This window comes from Solea solea, chromosome 16, assembly GCF_958295425.1.
Source record: "Solea solea chromosome 16, fSolSol10.1, whole genome shotgun sequence".
Taxonomy (NCBI): Eukaryota; Metazoa; Chordata; class Actinopteri; order Pleuronectiformes; family Soleidae; genus Solea; species Solea solea.
In genome coordinates, this window is record NC_081149.1 from 12016964 (window position 1) to 12039433 (window position 22470).

Below are 22470 nucleotides of genomic sequence, written 5' to 3' on the forward strand. Positions count from 1 at the left end.
CGGGTTCTCCGGGTTCCTGCTACTGTCAGGAAACATGCAGATTTGGGGATTAGGCACATTGGACACAGAGTGTGCGAGTGGATGATTTTTTTGTCACCATGTGGCTCTGTGATGGACGGTTGACCTGTCCAGGGTGTACCCCCCCTTTCGCACCCAGTGTCAGCTGGGATTGGCACCAGAAACCCTCATGTGGAGGATAGAGCAGTAGAAGATGAGAGTGAGTGAGTGATTTTCTATAGCTTCATAATTCTCGACCTGCAGCACATGGCAGCAGAATTGTTAGCATGCTAACATACTAATTCATAGGTTCCAGTGGGCACTTCAGCCATCACCAGTGTGTGTGGTGTGTTGTGGGTGATTCATGCGGGAGGACGACGTTGTGTGAGGATTCTCTGCCTTAGGTCTAGCAGCTGCTACATGGTTAAAGGCAGAGGTTGATCAGCTGTGTTTTGACTCATTGTTTTCGCTGAATGTAACATGAGCAAACAGGCAAATTTGTTGTCACATGGGAATTGTTAGAATATGTTGCTTCCTTTGTGCGTTTGGCCTTTTGGTCCTCAAGTGCAGAGCCATGCTGCCAGGATGCAGTCTGTAGGTGGAGTGAACTTGTGTCAGTGATGTCAGTGGTGCCTTTATACCATGATGAGTAAGTCTGAAATGTCTTTGTGTTCAGAAGTACGATGATCTCATCAGATGATCATTACTGCCCTTCATGCCCACCCTATCTGACTGCACATGTATCACTTTTGCCATGGGATTAACCACATCATATACAATAATATTTAAATTTCAGAATGCCTACATAAACGACAGAATATCACATAGACATCCACCTACTATGTCTTAATCATAGACCGTATATAAATATACGTATAAAAAGTAGTAGAAGTTTGCTCAGTGATGCCAAACAGGAAGTAAGAATAAATTAAATTGCCATCAGGGGGCGACTCCATTGGTTGCAAAAAGATCTCTCTCTATGGGAACATGACTCTTGACTTGACTTCTAAAGTCAGTAAATATTTACCTTAAGAGTTAATGGTCTCATGCTCTAGTTTCTGGTCTTCTTCAACTGAACATGAAGTCAGTTTTGTCGTTTACGTTACCATATATAGGACCATAGACGTTAAAGCACAGTACATATGAGTAGACGCCTGTGTGATTACGGGACGTATGTGATTTTCCAGTTGCAAAACCTCAACATGGTGCCAGTCAAATTGTGAATCTCAAGTTCAGATTCTAAGGCGTAACGTCCTGACCAGTTGCCACTTAATCAGCATTTTGTCGTGCAACTACATTTCTCTCTTCAGCACACATGAGATGCATCATTGGAAAATCTTTATATTGTTTTAATTATTGTGAACGTCGACCCAAACAAAGAGCTAAGACTCTCCTGTGTCGATTGACTTTATTCCTTTAACTCATTTTAGTGTCCAGGAGTTGAGCTGATCAAAGAGTGAATTATTTACATAGAAATAAAGCCTTTGTCAATCACATGTATTATTCATATGAAATCTCTGCCTCTCTCTTTCCCTCGTTTATCAGTCATCATCATTATCATCATCGTTCTTCAGAATTCCTCATTTTCCTCTGTTAAGCCTTTCATTTTATAATGATTTATTTTCTCTTCGTGCCCACATTGACCAGTGTTTCTCTATCATGGAATCATGTATTATTAACACGCTTTTCATCAACATTTTCATCAACATTTGTCATGCAAACTCTACACTCACTTACTATGTTTGCACACACACACACACACACACACACATCATGGTTAATTAAAGCCATGTGTACTGCAGCAAACACGGAGCCCAAGACTGTTTGTTTGGCTAAACAGGCAAAGCTGACTCAGAGCCGCCCTCACATGGGCCTACTTTTGCAGCCTTTATCTCTTCATGTAATATCTCACCTATCCCTCCTTTCATCCCTCTATACTCGGCTGCATCTCTTGACCATCTCTGCATCCCTCCCTCACTCTCGATTCATCGCTGCTTTGCTAGCCCCCCTGTACTTTTTAATTTTCTTCCTATCACCCTCCCTCCCCTGTGGTGTCTCCATCTGGAGGTCAGAAGCTGAAGGGCACTCTAAAGGGAGATGAGGGGATGAAGGAGCATAGGTGAAAGAAGAAATGCAGAAGATGCTTTGGGTTTTTGTTTGTTAGTGCTTCATTCCGTATTCCAAAGTAAGACCGTAATTAATTTTGAAGGCTATAAAATAAACATATATATATGTATATATATAGTATATACATATATATATCTAGTAGGGATGCACGATGTTGGACTTTTTGCCTATATCCGATATGCCGATATATCGGGAGTGTTTGGGCTGATAACCGATACGTCTTTCCTTTCTTTTTGCCCAACAGTTTAGTCTCTTATATAAGTAAAATAAACATGTCGCAGCAGAGGTTAACAGTGACTCCCAGTGATATTGTTTGGCTTCTAATGTAGTGTCAGCAAGGTCTAAAATTGTGTTTGCTTTTCATGACAAAATTCTTAAAAACACTGAGCATCTTTAGCAACTTTTAGCTTAATAATGAAGAGTCACTGCAAGCAAATCTTTACTTCTCTGATTCTGAGCTGCACATCTCAACGCATAACAGACAATATGGCATCAATGTAACCTTCACTTTTTATATCTCTCAGCACTGCTATTACCATGGTTACACCATTTAACATCAACTGAGTCCAATAACCTAAGCAGACTTCAAACCCATGGAAAACATACTCTGTTGAATTATTTCCTTTCAATTTCAACAGTCAAGATGGTTAACGTGTATAAAATTGTAGTGTTTCTGAGTTGTTTTTTTTTAGCTGCTGTAGATGTAGATGTTCTTGCTAAACTTTGGCTGTAATTGAATCGGATATTAGCCCGGATAAGAAATGATAAGAAAAAGGGAAATCAAATAAAACAAAATATTAATCAAGGTGACAAGAGTATTGTTCTCACAGGAAACCTGGTGTCTCTCTTAAAGTGAGGTCATGTCGTTTTTGCAGATGAGCAGCTGTACTTCCTGGTGCATCACATGCTTTTTTTTTTTGCTTTTTTTTTACAGAACCATCTGGGAAGGCTTTGTGGAAAATGCAGCCTCTTTCAAATTGGAATACTTGACAGGGGATCGGATTAACCGACTGTCTGTTGTTGCTGACTATCACAGTTACCAAAGCCAGATAGGATGAAAGCAAAAACATTACATCATGGATAAATATCTGGTCTTTCAATGAAGATATACTCTGCTAGTTCCGATACAAGTAATGCTGCAGCATTGTTGTTAATGAAGATTTACTTCTCGCTTGTTGTCACATGTTATAAGGACTTCACCCTGATTGGGCCAAAGTATTGACATTTGGCAACAAGGAAGCCGTTTTATATGCAAGATTCTCAGCTGTAAGAAATACAGATTATAATAATCTCTCTAACGGTGTATAAAAAGAATAATAAACTCAGTGAACTTGCTCAGTAACATCTCTTAAAAACCAGTATGTTTGCCGACTATGGCTACTGGTCATATACTGTACCAGTATGTTTTTATTGCCTGTGAATTAGACTGTGATTTCTATTGGCCGTTGTCTCGCTTTACAGCAGTTCTGTTACAGGATTTGCAGACTGAAAAGTCTGAACATCTCTTTGATAAATGTCTCACATTAGCCCAAAAATATTGGTTCGGCATTCATGGACAGAGTCATCTTCCTACCACTCATGGATCCTCACCCCAGCACAGGACAAACAATAGTATAAAGAGGTGTGATCAAGTGAAACCTGTCAGTCTCTAAGCTGAACTGTTTTAACTTGATATATTGTATGTTTATCCACCCTTCAACTTAATGTCATCCCTCCTTTGTCTATCACTGCCTCTGGCTGTTTTTGCCTTCTGTATAATACAGAAGGATAATATTACTATCCACCTTTCCTAAGCTAAAGTTCCTAAAGCTAAACAGCCAAGGCGAGGTCAATTGAAATTCCTAAAAATTCAACCCCAATGCTTCCTAAATACGATACAATACAACTTTATTGTCAGTTGTTGTCCTGCAGTTCATAGGACGCTTTATTAGGACAGACATACGGCGCATAGTCATGGTCCGTGGGCTTGATGGACTCATTGGTTACTGTGGGCTCCGCACACTGCAGCAAAAGAAAAATAAGAATGAGAAGAAAATTTTAAAAAATCACCTTTTTCAACAACATTTAAGACATGTCAGCTTCAGCTTTACCCGCATTTTTTTTAGACGTTTAGCGTTGAACCAGATTATAAAACACGGCGTTGTATTTATGAATAAAAAGAAGCTATGAACGGATGGTTCATCTGCTCTCTCTGCCCTTGCCACAGATGCATTAAGCAACTCAACACAATCTGTACATGCTGCTGCTCCTCTGGCAGCCCACAGGAGACCGTTTTTGGGCCAACAGTGGGTCAAATAAGGACGAGCGATGGTGCGGTTTTGGAGGGAGAGTGGCAGAGCAGCAGAGCTGTAGTACCACTGCTGTAGTGGTTTGTTTCTTGTCAGACGCATGCATCGCGCCTTGCTTGTGCAATACAGTATGTAACATAACTCATACCACTCTCTCTCTCTCTCTCTCTCGCACACACACACACACAAATTACCCTCTCTCCCCTCTCTCTCCCCCTCATCACACATGCTTGCACACACACACACACACACACACACACTGACATACTGTACTGGCAGACTCACAGCGGTATAACCTGACATGCAGGGACAGAAACAAAAAGGCAGAGAAGAGGGAGGAGAGGGGACAAGAGTTGTGATCGTCCATAAGTACAGGAGAGAGGCAGGAGGAAGAAAGAGTGGGGAGGAAGAGAGAGAGAGAGAAGGAGAGAGTGGGGGAGACGGAGGAACCTAGAAGGAAGGACGTAGGACTACTTCGACAATCGTGCAAGGAGGCTTTGAATTAGAGATGATGTGAGTGCCTTTTCGAGAGAATCTGTCCCTCTCCTCTCTCTTTCACTCTCCTCTTCCTCCTTCCGCCACTTATCCACCAGCTGTTTCTCTGTCCGCTCGCCTCTTCCTGTCTGCGTCGATGCGTCTCCTCCTCTCTCCCCCCCACCCCCTTTTTGCTTGGTCTACCCTCTCATTCATGCTTTGTTTACAGCTTGTGTGTAGATGGAATGTGTGTGTGTGGGGGGGGAGGGGGGGGTGTTATGTGTGTGTTTGTTAGAGGTTAGAAGTAAAGGGGTTGGGTTGGGTGGGTGAGATTAGTGAAGTGTGTTTTTAAAGACACGCGGGGGTCAATAAGAAGCTGGAGAAAACCAGCAGCAGCAGAGACTCCAGATGCAGCTGATGTTTCCATGTACAAATGAGAGTAAATCAGTGTAATATTACATCATCATAGTAAGATTAAGACCTCATCATTACATTATTGTTGTTATTGTTATCGTTATACTTACAAACTTTAAGAGCTTCCGACCATTCCCCGTTGAATAAATCATTCCTGTTTACCGTATCGCAGAGATTTATCTGCCATTTTTATGAATGAAAATCCTGACAGTGATTGATTTACACAGTCAATACTACACGTATACAGTGTAAACTATAGGTGAAGTGGTGAAGTGAGGAGATGAATGGGTGAAGGGGAAAAGGAGTGTGAGTTGACTGCATAAATGCACAAATGTTTGGACTGTGTGTGTGTGTGTGTGTGTGTGTGTGTGCATGAATCCCCTTCAAGGAAACCCTGTCACCTCTTTCTCTCTCTCTCTCTCGCTCCCCAAATTACCCAATTTCTCTCTCTCCATTTAAGCCACCTCATCCTTCTCTCCCTGCTCCTCTTCTCTCTCCCTTTCTCTGTGTCGCAGTCACAGAAAACCATCTCTCTCTCTCTCTCTCTCTCTCTCTCACCCCCTCTCTCTCTCTCTCTCTCTCCCTCTCTCTCTCACACTCTCTGCCATTCCTCCTCTCTGTCTTAAGTATGAAGGGGCTGGGAGAGCTCGGCCCTCTCCCTTTCCCTTCTTCCATCTCTCTCTCCTCATCCTCTTCCTCCTCTTCTCCTCGTCCTCCTCCTCCTCCTCCTCCGCGGCTTGTGCTTGCTGCCGTCTGGCTGGGAGACGAGAAGGAGAAGGAGCAGGAGAAGGAGGAGGAGGAGAGGGAGGGGAGGAAATGGCGATGGGGGCATGCGGCGAAGAGGATGTCTCCCTCTCCCTCTCCCTCTCTTCTTCCTGGCCGTCGCTCGGCCCTGTGAATAGGAGCGTCTGGTTCATTTACAGGTACCTGCCATGGCTTTTAATACTCCCCTCCCTCCCTCTCTCCTTTAGTTGCCAGGGGAGATGGGGGTGGTGGTGGAGGGAGGGATGCATGCTTGTGGACACCATGGATGGCAGGACAGGATCGATTACATAGACTGACAGATGTTGCAGCGCATGCTTGCAGATGGATGAGTTTGAGTCAGTGTCAATTTATGTGTGTGTGTGTGTGATGTATGTGTGTGAGTGAGTGAAGACGGACTGGAGCTTCTGCTGCTCTGCTGCTGCTCTGCTGCTGCTGCTCTGCTGCTGCACACCCCAGCTGTATGAGCAGTGCAGCCGTTCTGTGTTTGATGGTATGTACGTGTGTGTGTGTGTGTGTGTGTGTGTGTGTGTGGCGCTTTCTTGTCTCTCTGCCTTGTATCGCTCTGAGAACAAATGTCCTCCAGCAATGCTGCACTGGCAGAAGTGATGCTTCTTGTTATTTCTGATGTGCAGATTGATTACATGTTTGTTTGTGTGCATGCATGACCATGTCAGTGTGTGTGCCTGCATGTGTGTGTGTGTGTGTGTGGATAGTGATTATGCTTTGCTTGATCCAAACAGAATGATCTGGCAAGCAAATGTCAAATTTGTCCTCCTCTGTTTGGCTGGTTAGTTGCATGTATACACACCCGGTGATGTGTGTCACATTTCTGTATGTTTACCTGTGTGTTGTGTGTGTGTGGGGGGGGGGGGGAGAAAGACTCTGCCAATAGAACAGAAACAGTGTATGGGAAAGGGAGTTGTAATGATGCAGAATGCATGACAGGTTACAGATTTCCTCTGACACCTCAGTGGACACCTACTTGACCAAAGCAGAATCATTCACTGGCTACTCACTTGCGTAGTATGAGTCGCATTGTACACTGTGCTGCTGGGTTGACCAGCTCAGTCACTTGTCACTGAGACTGTGCTGGGCTGCGGATACTTAAAGGGAAGCAATGTGTTCCAGTTCACAGGCTCTTCTGAAGGATGCAGTGCACAAAGCCGGAGCCTCACAGAAAACAAAAAAACTTGTGCCAGTTTGTGATGATAAATTTCCCACAAACTGTCAGAAAGCAGGCTAAATACAACACGAGCAATAAACTGGCTTGTGTTCATTGATGGTTAACTCAGTGTTAACCAGCTGCTTACATGCATTTATGTCGGACTTCATAAGTCACTGACTGATCTGAATACATATATGACCGTGTCATGTGACATTCCCTGGTTTTACAAAGGACAAACTGAGTGCTCTAACTGGATTTGGGGACGTGTGAGTGTCCGTGATGGTACACTGGTTGTGAGCAGGCTGCATTCTTTTCCCAGCTGTACGTGGAGGAGCATCATTATCCCCTTTTGTATCCGGTGTTGAAATTTGGACTTAATAGGATCCAGCCACTGAAGTGGGACAGCGCTAGTGTCAAACTCTAAGTTGATGTTATCTGTGAAGACGGGCAGAGGTTGAGTTAGCAGTTCGTGCTGGTTGGATGGGATGCAAACAGATAGGGGGAGTGAGTATATGGGATGGACAACAGCAGCTCTGAAACACACAAGTTTCATGACAAGAAAACACTTTGTAGAACAGTTTGTTCACACCGAAAATCACCTGGCGATTGTCATTCTGCTCCCGTTATGTGTTTTGATCGTGCATTTATGCTGCAGTCCTCATCATTCTAACATCGTAACACTGTGCTTTTACCTCTCAATGCTTCATGATGCTGATGGATTAAAAGCGCTTCCTAACAGGCAGTTATGATGAGGCACCATTAGTTTAAAGTAACCAGAAACCTTCAGACCGTATTACTTTCCCCCAGTGATAAATGTAAGAGCTCTTCAAGGGTAATTTTTGACGTGTTCATGTTGTACCATCACACAGGAAACCTTCTGACAGCATGTGCTGTTCTACTGATCATAAAAGTGAGGCCTGACGGTGAAGAGTGTAAAAATATGATTTTTTGTTGGTGCTTCTGATGGTCCTGAACTGATGTTTATTGCCTTGTCACAAGCTGGATTTTCATTCAGCTCAATAAATGAATGAATTCTAGTGACCTGTTGCTTATTTGCCTGCAGGGACTGAGCAGCCCTGCAGGGTGAACTGTGTGTGTGCGTGTGTGTATGTTCTGATTTTACTAATATGGATCCAACAATTTAAAGTAAGGGAAATGTTGTAATGTGAAAAAAATATCTGTTTTTTGTCAAAGAGCAGGTCTAGGTTTTAAATAGATTCAGGTTAACTATTAAATGCTCATTTCATGGAGAAAGGCACACAGTTTTTAATGGGACATTAATGGGCTACAGTTCGTTACTCGTGTCACTCAGAAAACAGTCACATGATGAGAGGAGACTCCGAGACACAAAAGAGTAATCTATATATCTGTGTCCACCGCTCACTCCTGCCATAATGTTTGTTAGTATTCTGTATGTTCATTTGTCCACTTGACACCTCAGAGTGTTTGAGATCTGGGCTGAGCAGCACAAATGCACAGAATGAGAATAACAAAGAGACGGAGCCTTGGCAGAGGCAGAGGCAGAGGGGAAATCAGAGTCTGTGGAGAGTGCCATGCACTCGGTGGACTGGATGAAAAAGTTCATGAGGAAAATGTGATTAGATAAAACTATGAATGAGTGATTAGAAGTTTGAAGAAGTGGAGGAGAGAGAGAGGTGATACGGATAAATGTGTGGAGTAGGTACGGCCATGAGGATGGAAAAGTGGGGGGGAAAAAAAGAAAAGCCCCTGAAGAGGGAAGAATGAACAGACGGAGTGGGCTGGAAGTGTTTTGTTGCACGGTGGGTTTTTATCAGCATGTTACAGCTGTCATAACATGTATACTTCTGTGACTCACCCACTGACTGACTGATTGTTTGACGGGCTTTTCATTCATAACATGACACGAGTCTCTGGTGGAGGTGGTAAAAGTAGTTAAGTGTCCATGTGGGAAGTGTGTGATTATCTCATGTTAGTGGAGGGAACCAACTGGCCCAGAAATGTAAAAGTCTAGCAATCACAATGTGGAACAAAACAAGTATAAAGACACAAACGCAACCTCAAAGAGACAGAAAACGAGAAAACGAAGACAAACCAAACTACAACAGAGAGACACATTTGATTATATGTACAATCTCTTCCTGGTTTTCAATCAGCCAGCCCGACTGTTTCCTGTAAGGTGTCAGCCAACGATGCAGAGACGCTCTGCAGTCGGTGTCTGCAGAAGTTACCAAGAGTTTGTAGCATAATGACTCTTCTGTCCATGCCATCAAAAGTCTATTGTTATTGACATAATACACATCATCTTCCACATCATCTTGAATTTGACTAGTGTTATATTTGCTTTTAGAAAAATCATGATTTCATTAAAAGTGTGTAAAAACTGCCGTTAAATATCGTGTTCCTCTGTCTTGTGCAGTTGCATAAATGAGCTTTACATAAAAAAGTATCAATGTAACGGTGTAAAAACCACCAATTTTGTCCATATCATGTTGAAGTGTTCAGAATCACACAGCATTTATCAACACTAACAGTAATCATGCTGCTCATGTTGCTGCTGTTGTACTGTTAAACATTACACATTACATCATTAGACCATGACTTAAAACCTTTTATTATTGCAGTTTGATGTCGCTTGTGCAATGTGCAATTCTGTTGTTTAGTCCAGTCGATCTTTGGGGATCTGTCCCACGGGAGAGGAAAAGGAAAATTGAAATTGACTTTTGTGTAATCCTTATTATTGGATATGGTGGGCATCGATTGATTGAAAACTACTTTCTGTAAAGTGTTCACATGTCAAAAAGATTTGGATCCATTGGTTTAATCCTCAACAATGGAGTTAATTAATTAGTTAGTTAAAAATAGTTTTTTCTTAAGGTTTTCTTGTATATTTGTACTTTATTTTTCACCACTCTTCACATACATAATTCTCATTTGTGCCACAGCATAGACTAGAATACACACTGTAGTAATATAGTCTGGGTTCCACCTGTGAGCACACAGTTCTCTGCTGTCAGTGACTAATGGCGCACCATTACATTACTGGCTCTGGTGTGGACCTACCAAGCAAGTGTCCCTGATGCGTCCAGTTCTCGTGGTTGCTGAGGCAACCAGCCTTGGCATCGTGCTGTATAAAGCATCTATAGCATTTCTTACTGAGGTTCTGGTAGAAACTGGCTCTGGACTCATTGTTAAAAACGTACAACAAATTAATCACACGTTATTAACAGTAACAACTTTATGTTACGACTGCAGGGATCACATTTGTATTGTGGCCGGTCTTTGACTGATAATACTTCCTTTTTTGATCTGTATTTATTTTTTTTAAGTATAGTGTTTATTGTCTCCATTTTAGAAGTTAATTGTCATCAAATCAGTGACGCTTTTATTTGTTTTGAACATGGGACACTTATTTGCATTATTATTAATTCTAATAAAGATAGTAAGGAAATTGTTTTTTAAAAAGTGATATATAGTGTATCTACCATAACCATGCTCATTATCTTCAGTTTTTTCTATCTATCTATACAGGTGTCTCCTCCATCCATCCGTTCATCCTAGTTTCAGTCAAATAAAATGTTAAATTACTTTCGGCACAAGCTTGAATTGGGTGTGATGTCATCAGAGGGGGACAGAGCAGAGGAGAGGAGTAGTGGCAGAACGAAGAAGTTGACAACAACAGAATTTATTGTTTCCTTATCATCCACCCATCCTCTCCAATAAGGGTGAATGCATTCCTGCAGGGATGTACAGCACATGTTCTCCTGTCATTTAAAAATCTCTCTCTCTCTTTCTCTCTCTGTGTCTCCTCTGTCTCGTCTGTTCAAGTGACTACATAATCAAAGAAAAGACTGTACTTCTGCAGAAAAAAGACAGTGAGGGGTTTGGCTTTGTGCTGAGAGGAGCCAAAGGTAAGAAAATACAAAGCAAACCCCCTGCCATGCAGTCACACTCCTTTAAATATGGATTAATACATGGCATACTGTCTTATGTGCATTACTAATGCACCCTCTCCTGCCATATATTCATGGTGTGTCTCCAGCTCAGACTCCTATTGAGGAGTTCACTCCCACTCCGGCCTTTCCTGCCCTGCAGTACCTGGAGTCAGTGGATGAGGGAGGTGTGGCCTGGCGAGCCGGTCTCAGGATGGGGGATTTCCTGATAGAGGTACTGCCACGATTTACCACTGCATCATCAGAGTGTAATTGAAATCACTCCCAGGTTTCCGTAATATTTACAGGACTGTCTGAAGAGCTCATGACCTCACTTTCCTTGAAATTATTCAGTGTTATTTACTATTGTCCTCGAGTAAATTTGTCTTGCAAGCAGCCACAGGAGCACTTTGATGACTGGAAGCAGCAGCATCTACCCCACACAGGAAATGATTGACAAACTAGGTCAAATAAATCGACACTCAAAAAGAAATCACACAATAGAAAGACTAGGGAATCAAAGAATCTAAAAAGCAGGAAAACATGTTGTGGGTGATGTGTGTGTCATTGTTTCAGAAGTTTCCATTGTTTTAAGGTGGTAAAAACAAAGCGGATCACAGCCTCTGTCGTCACTCTGCATCTCTGTTACAGGTCAACGGTCAGAACGTGGTTAAAGTTGGTCACCGGCAGGTCGTCAACATGATCAGGCAAGGTGGAAACAGCCTCATGGTCAAGGTTGTCATGGTCACCCGCAACCCTGACATGGAGGATGGTTCGAGAAAGAAAAGTAAGTCCGTCTCCTACACCTGAGGCAGGTGGTGTTGTTGAATGCCGTCTGTAACTGAGCCTTGATCCTGAACAGCTCGACTGACCACTGCTGCACGCTGTCTGTTTCCTCCTCTCCAGTTCCCCAGCAGAGTAAGAGGCTCAACACGCCGGCCATCGCCCTACGATCCAAATCCATGACTTCAGAACTGGAGGAGATGGGTGAGAAACAGGCTTAGATCAATTAGATTTTTTTTCTGACAAGGGGGAGGGGTGGATGGCAAAGAGTGAGCAGATGAAGGTGAGAGCCATAAAGCTGAAGAGGAGAAAAAAAGTTAGTGAGTAGAAATAGATGGAGGTGATAAAGAATGATAGAAACAGTGTGAAACCACAGTGCTAGGGGTTATTAAGGATGCTGAAAGTGAGACGGGGAGTTGAGCTCGGGCTAAATTTAGACAGCAAGAAAGTAGAGAGGGATATAGTATATTCAAGATTGGCCTCCGCCATGGATGACGCTCTCAATGCATTTCACTGTTCTTTCAGAGGTTCCACACTGTCACTTCCAGCACCCACACTACAGGTAACCCCACCCAGAAAAAGTGTCGCCATCCACCCTGTGATCCCCCTCTCACTGCCCGCCTATCCTCCCTCTTACTCCCTCTGGACCCCACCACTGCTCCCCGGCCCACCCTCAGCTTTAACCCCAGCATCCACAGAGCAGCCTACCACTGCTCAACACACACTCACACATTTGTTTCCAGGGTAACCGCTGCAGGGGAACGATAAGAGTTTCCAGGTGCCATAAACATCAGGATCTTAACGATCTTAAGTTGCAAAATGTGTCCCTGTTTTGTCCGTATCCTTTGTTGAAACCGCCCCTGATTCACTTGGAAGAAATCACACCCAGGTTAAAATTATTGAGATGAGTAATTTTCTTAGACAAAAAAAAAGACAACTTTGTTCTGGGTATGGTTGCTATGGGAACAGCATTATGTGTGGCTATGTTTATGCCATCTCTATTTGAGGCAAAACAGTGGGAGGAGAGTGCATGTTGAGGGCCAACGCCCCCATTTGCAGATCATAATGTCGGCCAGTGTTTTATTGATGACTGGGTTTTATCTTCTAAACATTTCTGATGCTTGCTGCTGCTGTACCTGTCGCTGCTCTCTGGTTCTAAGCATGGTTGGTGATGTATGAGTACCAAGTGACATGTGGGGCTGCTGGGGCAGCTTCAGTACTTTTTCTCTTACGAAACAATGTGAGACGCCAACCCTGTTGAGAGTCGACAGTCAGACATCGATCAGGCCTTTGCTTCATCCCTACTCCCAGTCTCCTCCCTCACTTCCCTTATCTGTGTGGCGTGCCCTCACCTGACCAGCACAAAGCATGAGCACCCAGTCTGAAACACCAGGTACCAGTTTCCTGAAATCTGAACCCACCTCCCCACTGAAACACATAATCCAGTGCTCATCACACACTCTGTGCTCTTCCTGTATATTCAGTGATACTGGACAGGCCAAAGTCTTTTTTACGACTCACAGATTCACTCCAGCAGGGGCTGAGGATTTTAAAGTATATATCACCAGAGGATCTACATAATGACACAACTGGTTATCTGATAATCATCATTCCACAGTGCTGAGCATTGACATGCATACATGTGTTAAAAGTGCCAGAGGCAGATACCAGCTTAACCGAATATATTTCAATATTTCTGTAGCCCTTTAACATCAACAAAATCTAATACATTTTTATAAGATTCTTTTTAAAACATAAATATTAGGGTGAGAGTTGAACTCTCAGTCCTGAAAAGGAAAGTGCATTTATCAATTGATATCTCAAGTTTTCTCGAGCAGCGGCGGCTTCATTTGTAGTCAGGAGCCTTATTACTGAGGTCGTCTTTGCTTGTGCCTCCTTCTGGATCAAGGTGAGAGAAGCACAATGTGTGACGAAGCCATGTCAGCCGCGGCCATATGCTTATTCAAATGCATTAGAATTCATTTAGCCGTGACGCCTGTTAAACTATCTCACCTCTGTGATTGGTGCAGTGTCCCAGTTCACCTAGAAGTCATGCCGCAAGATAACAAGGGCATGCAAATGGAAACGATTGTGCAGTGAATTTAAGATGACAGATTTCACTGTTTACACGAGTTTGTACATGTGTTTTGACAAAAGTGTGGCTCAGTAAGTATTTCTGCACTTAAAATAAACACAATTTACCAAACACCTTCACGGCTCATTTAGCCGTCAAACATTAAGATTTAACCCCTGTTCAATTAAGCTTAATAAATACAGTGGCTTGAGCATGAATATGGCAGCCAACACTGTTCAGCAGACACAGACACACACTCACACCAGTGGATGAACACACTCAAGGGTCACCTTCGGTTTCCACTCCTTACTCCCTTATGGACTTGTCCTTTCACTGTTCACTGGCTTAACCACTAACTCTGTGTTTCTTTGTCTCCTCTGTCCACACTTCATCATGGACGGGATCCTAATCATTTAACAGTGGAGCGAGGTGGGAGTCTAATTCCACATTTGTGTGTGTGTGTGTGTCTTCAAGTGTGTCATAGCGAGTAACGGCAGGCAGCGTATTGTGTGTGTGTGTGTTTGTGTGTGCAGCATATTTACTGTATCGCCAGTGTGCATGCTTCACTTGTCTTTAAAGCGTGGGCACGATGTACGTTCTTTTTACATCAAAGATCGAAAAGCCTGGTGGGGTGACTCAGTTTGTCAGGCTCAAGGGATTATGATTAGTATTCAGTGTAACAACTCTGTATCGCACTTTCACTCCTGCCAAAACTTAAGTCTCCTTTTGTCCTCCTTCCAGCTGCTACCCCTTGGAAAAAAAAATCAGGTATGCTCTGGTACACTGTTGCTGTAGGCATTGTATTTACAGTACATCTGTCGACAGTGGGCCACTTTCCTCACTCTCTGTCTCTTTTCCTTCAGAATTCGAATCTTCACAAGTTACAGAGAAGAAGAGGACAGTCTATCAGATGGCTTTGAGTAAGGCACCTCGTGTTTCTTCAGTGGATCTCTGCCTTTTGGTCTCATCCACCCTCATCGATTGTCGCTTTCCACACAGTTTTGTTTGTTTTTGTAACGTTGTTGCTGTCCATTTTTCTGTTTCATTGTTGGATGTCCCTTTGTCTCTCTCTTTCTCCCTCTTCCTGTTGCTTTCTCTTCTAATTTTTTTCCTCTCAGATAAACTAGATGAAATTCTTGCAGCAGCTCAGCAGACAATCAGCACCAATGAGGCGCCAGGGACTCGGGGACAGGGGCCAAAAAGAGACAGAGGGCGAAGTTTCTATGGCAATGAGGTGCGTATGGAGAAACATGCTGCAATTAATGAGTCCTGAGTTACTGTATGTGTATTCCTGCGATAACTATGGTCTGGCATCACACTCGATACGCTTCTATGCACAGACATTATGCCCCCTTTCAGATTTATTAGATATAGGCAGTTTCCAACTTGGATACTTGTACTGTAAACCGAGGATGCAGAGTTCACAGTTCTAACATGATGCTAATGTTTGCAGCAACAACTTGTCACATCTAACGGTGATCATATATTGTGTGTGTTTTATTCTTGACTTATATGAACCTTAGCATTGAATCTTATTTATGGCATCGACATTTAATCAATTCTACTTAACACCAAACTGTGACCTTTAGTCCCTTTCAGCTCATTGTTTCTGTTCTCTGACCTCTTTGTCACTTTTTTTTTTTTTTTTTTACTATTTTAGGCAAATTACGGGGATCAGTCCGGGGTGGGGATGATGTCATCTGGTTTGGGACTCGGCTACGCCCGTGGACAGTACACCTCAGGTCACGGCCCACCGCATGGTATGCTGCGGCAGAAATCCATCGGTGAGGCTGTCTGTTTTTTCTGGCCCTCTGTCCACCTGTCTGTCTGTCCTCTGAAACAGTAGTGGTCAACACTGTGCTGACCTGTTTGTCCATGGCCAACAATGTCTTGTCTGTGGCCAACAAATGTGTGCGCTTTATGTCTGTAGATAACTGTATGCATATTATATGTGCACTGTAGAAGTAAGGTATCTGTTTGTCTTATACTCACCCTACTAATGTTTGTTATAAACAAAAGTGCCACTAATCTTTCTATTTTATTCAGATGGCTTGTTTTTTTCTGGTGTGTTGCTTTAAGGAAGCTTTATTAACTCTTTCTCTTTCTTGTTTGTGGAATATATAGCTCTAACTAATGTAGGCTACATACTAACAGACATAAGAACTGAGGACAGACTCTGTGGCAGGGAGATGGGCAGGCAGATTTATACAGACAGTCTCAAAGATGACTTTTTCTGGCTTCATTTCCTCTCTACTCTTGTGTCCTTGTTCATCATCCTCTTGTTCTCTTTCTTCTCCATCTGTACGTTCTGTACGTGGACAGAGGTGGCCATGTTTCAACCCTGTGTTTTTCTCCATGTCTGATTGTTGTACTGCAGGGGTTCCCGAGGAGGAGAAACAGTTCCTGCATCCTCCAGCCATGAAGTTTGCACGCAGTCTGTCGGTGCCCGGCCCAGATGATATCCCCCCACCTCCCACCACTGCTCCACCGGACCCTCCATTCTCCTCTGCGCCGCCCCTCGGTTGGAGAGCCAAGTCATCTCAGCAGCCCTCTGTCTCTGTGTCCCAGTCCACATCCACCTCTGCGCACTACCAGCCCTTCTCCCAGTCAGTGCACTTCACCCATGGAGGCAGGGAGAGGGCGGGTGGTCCTGCCACTGGCCCTGGTATCGGAGCGGTGGATCACACAACCTCATATGCACATGCTGCTGCCCACACTGCTCAAAGCAGGACTGCTTCGCGAAAGGTTGCCTATACTGGGGAGCCTCTTGGAGCTGGTATAGGAGTTGGTGGAGGGGCAAAGGCAGCGGGTCTTAGGAGAGGCTACAGCACTGCTGTTCCCCCTTCTAGTATTGCCACAGTAATACCCCAGCAACAACAGACTACCCAGAGTCAACCCCAGCGAACAGACCGCAGTGCAGGTGGGGCTGGAGCAGGAGGTCCTAAAGGAGGAGCCCGGAGAGGCAAGGGCCCCCTGGTGAAGCAATCTAAGGTAGAGGACCTGCGTTTGGGCCAAGGCACACTGGGGGGCAAAGGCCCGGTGGAGAAAAGTTCCATCCCCATCCCCACCATAATTGTCAAGGCTCCTTCAACCAGCAGCAGTGGACGCAGCAGCCAGGGCAGCAGTGTGGAGGCTGATGCTCCTGCATCAGGGGAGACAGATGAAACAAAAACACCTCATGGTCCTCCTCCCTCCACTCCTGCTCCTCAACCCCCAGCCCCGCCTTCCATCCCAGCACCACCACCCCCGTCCTTGCCTTCTATGCGAGCCCAGGATAACCAGGACTTTACCAGTCAGTTTGGGGCTGCCATTGTTGGAGCAGCTCGCCGAGACAGAGAACGATTTCACGAGGCCCGCAGGAAGAGCGCATCCATGTTTATGTCTGCTGAGGAGGATGTGAGTCTTGGGGGAGTGAGTGACGGGGTGGGATTAAGTAGGACTCAGATGTCACAGCAACAGGTTAGCATACAGGCCGACGGTTCATCCACACGGCTGCGCCCATCCAAGTCAATTGACGAGGGCATGTTCTCTGGGGACACTTTTATCCATCACACCCGAAGTATGCCTCCAGCCTTTGGTCTACCTGAGTACTCCACACCTGCTCCGGACTATCAGCCCAAGTCTGTTCCCACTGACTTGTACACAGCAGCAGGCAGGCAGTCAGCACCCTCTTCTAGCACTACATTTATTCACCCGCTAACAGGCAAGGCACTTGACCCCTCATCACCATTAGGCCTTGCCCTTGCTGCCAGAGAGCGTGCTCTGAGAGATGACAGCAGGTACAGAAGGGGAGTAGAGCCCCACTTTACCCGCCAGATGTCAAGTGTGGTGTTTCCTTCATCTGCTGTCACCTCTCAGCCAGTGTCATCTGTCGCTCAGTCCTCCAGCTCCTCTTACCTGGTTACTTCATCCTCTCTGGCTGCCACTACACCCACAGTTGGTCGCCCACCTTCACCCAGAATCCTCAGAGGGGTTGGCAGCAGTGCGTGGGGTGAGGAGGGCAGTGGAGGTGAGAGGGAGCGGGAAGGAGGAGGGGCTCGCGAGGGGCTCAGAGTTCGCTTCTCTGAGGATAAAACAGTCCACACGCACCACTACCAGTCTCAGCCGTATCAACCATCTTACAAGGAGAGGGAGCGGGAGAGGTCGAGAGAGCGGGAGAGGGAGCTGTCGAGAGAAAGAGAGAGAGACAAAGAAAGAGAGGGTTACATGAGGAGGGCAGAACAGGCTGCTGATAGCTCTGCCCAGCAGGGGACACAGTCTCAGGAGCCTCGCAGGCCGTCATTTCTCAGGATGGAAAGTCAAACTGATGCCTATATCTTGTCCCTCACCCCTCCCTCTCCTCCACCTACTAGTGCTCAGCAGACATTGAAAACGACTGGGAGCACTGGCCTGATGGTTCTTCCTCCCCCTGCCCCCTCTGTTGATGCGGACGATGAGTTTGTCTACGCAGACCCTCTTCCTCCTCCACTGGAGTTTGCCAACAGCTTTGACAGGGGAATTTCAGGGTACTCGCAGCACGGGATTCGCCCTAACAGCCTCAACTTCCGCCAACAACAGGCACCACCCCCTCCACCACCACCGCCTCCGCCCCCACCACCCCCGCCACCACCCCCTCAAAAAGAACTATTTGCCAGCGGGTATCCTGCTCATACACCCCTGCCCTCACCCCAGGCAGGGGACTCCACCGCCTCTAGCCTCACATCTTATGATAGTGAGGTGGCTAACCTGACTCAGTCAGCTCCTTCCCCTTCCCAAACATCGCCCAATCCCCTGCCCCCTCCCTCACCGTCTACTCTGCAGCCCACCTCTGTAGCGGGACCTTCTGCTCCCCCGTCAGTTTCACCACCACCTCCATCTGGATCCTACCACAGACCCTTCTCCATGTCCCACTCCCACCACCTTTACAACAGCACTCACACCCCTGGGCGCTCTTCTCCCACTCCTCCCCTGCACACAGTTGCGCCTCCCCCAGCCTACCGTGGTCCCCCAGTGCACTACTCCACTGCTGCCACCTCTACTCCTCATAGGAGCACTGCCTCCCATGCCATGACCACTAGCTGTGCCACTACAACCACCACTGCTGCCACCACAACAAGCACCTCCACTCAGCTCTACCAGGAGCGAACACATACCACACATACGACATCCTCCACCGCCATCATAGGCAGTCGAAGGACAGGGGAGCACCACCGGACTCCCCCTGCTACCAAGAAAGGGGAGTCCCAGGAGACAGTAGTAGATTCTGGGATTGAGGAGCTGGATAGCCGCAGCAGCAGTGACCACCACCTGGATAGCATCCTAGCTCACAGTGGAGCTAGTGTGCGTGACAGGCTGGACAGAGGGGAGAGAGGACGTATGGCAGGGGGAAGCGGGGTGGGGGAATCGGAGAGGGGAGGAGATTTCCTAGACTCTTACATGAGTTACTTGGACGGACAAACATTTGAGATGCAGAATGCTACAGCAGCAGCCTCCACCTACCCAAAAGCCAACAGGTTCAGAGACGGAGGTCGCGCTGGGGAGTTACACAGACAGACCAGTACCGCTCCTCCATCCTTCCACTCCCACAGACGAAGAGATGAGCAGACGGACGACGAGGTCGAGGAGGGAGTGCTGGAGGATGAAAGTGGCCATGATGGATATGGGATGAGAGACGTGCAGTCTATGGTACGATCCACTTCACCGTACTTTGATCGGCCGCGCACTCCTGAGATAAAGCCTCACTGGGGTGAGGGTCAGATGAGCAGTGATGGAGGCGGCCAGTCCGGGACACTTTTAGAGGGGAAGAAGATTTACCCACCTGCATCCAGTATGAAGCCCAGCATCATTAATGAGCTGAGCAGCAAACTGCAACAAAGAACCAAGGACAGCTGGAGCAGCCAGAGAACACTGAGCAGACATAGGTATGGTCTAGGTTTTGGCTTTTTAATGTCACAACATGAACCACTGTTTTTGTAGTTGTTGATGCACAGCATTGTCTTTTTGTAACTGTGTTCCTCGTGTGTGTCTGTCATTTGTGACTCCATCCCCCCATGATTGACACTGTACTGTCTGCTTATGTCATGTGTTGTGTCTACACTATGTAAACCTGTTTTGTTTCTCTGGCTTTTTCCATGTGTTTCTCTCAGAAGCAGAAACAGGTAATAGTGCCGCTTCCGCATCAGTTTTCTTTATGGAAGAAAGTAAACCTTTAATATCTGCTTCACTTTACAGCCTGTTGTGAGTCCATAGGAAAGCAGAGGCAACTGTGTTAAACTACATAATCTTAAATAGATTGTATAAAATGATTTTAATCCAGAGGTCCAAGAAATAGCTGTGCAATGTTTTCCTTGGTGTGCGTGCATATTTTACATCTTGTTGTGTTGTGGTTTCTATCGTGCATTTCTTATATAACAACTTCTCTTTCTCACCCTCTGTTTACAGATTTTCAGAAGATTCAGTCTCGGCTCTGAGTCCGCCTTCAGCTCGATCCCTGTCCCCATCTCCAATCTCGTTATCACAGCCATCACTGTCCCCATCCCCCACGCCTGTTTCCCAATATCCCAACTGGGGACGATCCCCGTCCCCACAGCCCCCAGCTGCCCCGCAGCCTCCACGTTGCCATTCGCCACTGTCCCCGACTTATTCCCCTTACCCCACCTCCCCCAAACACAGACCTGTCTACCGGACCAAAGCCCTAGAATTCAAGTTCATTCCTAGTCGTGAGTCCCGTAAAGCAGAATCACACATGCTCCAGCGCAGGCGAGCACCAAGCCCCCTCATCTCCCCATCAGAGAGGCCCAAACTGGGCCCACCACGTCCATCCTCCCTTCCACTACTCCCCACCTCGCCCCTATACAGTGCCATGTATGACCTTCAAGGTTCAATTACTCCTCCATCACCTGGGAACCCTCTAGGTGATCCTTATTTCTCGCCATCTCCTCCCCTGTTTGCCCCCTCTGGTGCCCCTCCACCTCCAAACTCCACTCTGGTTGTTTCACGATCCCTCTCACCGACACATTTCCTGTCCGGGACCTCGTCTCCACCCCTGCATCCTCTCCCTCCACCTACCTGCCTGAGTTACCCCCATCTACCGCCCCCTTCCCCGACAAAGCCATTTGCCTCCAAGCCGCTGCCCTACTGGACCAAGTATGACGTTGCAGACTGGCTAGGATACCTGAACCTGGGCGAGCACAGAGAGCGCTTCTTGGACAACGAGATCGACGGCACCCACCTGCCCTCTCTAACCAAGGATGATTATCTGGACTTGGGTGTGACACGAGTGGGCCATCGCATGAACATAGAACGGGCCCTGAGGAACATCATTGATAGGTATGGCTGCACAGTTCACCACTTCATTTAAGTTTATATGTTTATACCTTTTCACAGTTCTTTTAACCAATGCAGATGAACATATCATCTATTTTACCTGTACTTGTGTGGACAAAACTCAACATTCATTTACATTACAATAGAATACAACTGTAACCATGCCATCTACTGGTATGAGTTACAGAAATGAATCATATATGCTTTCATTTGCGTTACATTGCTTTAATTACTGGGATGAAATACAAATGAACCATGTACTGTATGTATTGATGACACATACTTCTAATGGCTGAATCTGATCTGCATCCACTTTCATAATTTGAAACATACTACGAACATGACACTGATGCTAATGGAAATTATAGTAATTAAGTGTAAAATCTGGGGCCTGTCACAGCATTATTTCTTCACTGCTCTGCAGCTGCCAAAGCCACAAGAGATCATGACAAAACCTCACAGTGAAAATAGTGTTGATCATATCTTGACATAAATCAGTGATGTTTTATACAGAGTGAGTAAAGTCACCTGATGGGAAAAGTCACTGTTGCACCAGAAGGTTTAAGTTTAAAGGTCCAATACGCCATACTTAAGCACCAACAGTTGCCGCAGTTGAGCCCGTATGTGAGACCACGACAGCAGCAGCTGTGAGAGTTAATTCCACTAAGCTATTGTGCAAACAAAGATGTAAACAACAAGTTATTGGTGAGTCCAAGGGAAGAGGCGCTAGTTCAGAATCATTTGGCAGCTCAAAGTGCTCTCTACTTTGGAGATGACAGATCAATAATATCCGTGGTCTCATCTCTGTCCTCTGTCCTTTTAAGCCCAAAACAAATGACCTCCTTTGGAAGTCAATTCAGTGAGTCTCCTTCCTTGACCTACTTGTTGCCACTCTTATGCAGCTTGTTACTTAAGTGGAACTTTGTACAAGACATCCTGAACTTGGAGCTTTCAGGAAAACTTCAACAGGTCATGAATATATGACTGGGGAGGCTAACAAACCCATGTGGATGTAGCATATTTATATGTAGGGTCTTCCTGTTGTCCTCAAATGCAACTGCTGGAGTGGACACTAAAACAGAATCCACAATAACCACACCCAGAGAAGGAGAATCACAAGAATCCGCTGAAGACTTTGATGTAGTGCTGCATTTTTGACTAGTTCAT

At 45.6% G+C, this 22470-nt stretch overlaps 1 protein-coding gene across 1 annotated transcript in view; it reads left to right on the forward strand.

The window, feature by feature from the left end:
- The window catches only part of shank1 (SH3 and multiple ankyrin repeat domains 1), a 70121-nt gene that overhangs the window by 46374 nt on the left and 1277 nt on the right, over positions 1-22470 (forward strand). Inside the window, exons 16-27 of the mRNA XM_058652928.1 lie at positions 11038-11120; positions 11252-11376; positions 11793-11928; positions 12048-12128; positions 14419-14427; positions 14740-14766; positions 14862-14918; positions 15117-15232; positions 15659-15782; positions 16376-19898; positions 20130-20135; positions 20419-21306. Of these exons, the coding sequence (XP_058508911.1) occupies positions 11038-11120; positions 11252-11376; positions 11793-11928; positions 12048-12128; positions 14419-14427; positions 14740-14766; positions 14862-14918; positions 15117-15232; positions 15659-15782; positions 16376-19898; positions 20130-20135; positions 20419-21306 (5175 nt within the window). The remainder of the gene's footprint in view (positions 1-11037; positions 11121-11251; positions 11377-11792; positions 11929-12047; positions 12129-14418; positions 14428-14739; positions 14767-14861; positions 14919-15116; positions 15233-15658; positions 15783-16375; positions 19899-20129; positions 20136-20418; positions 21307-22470) is intronic.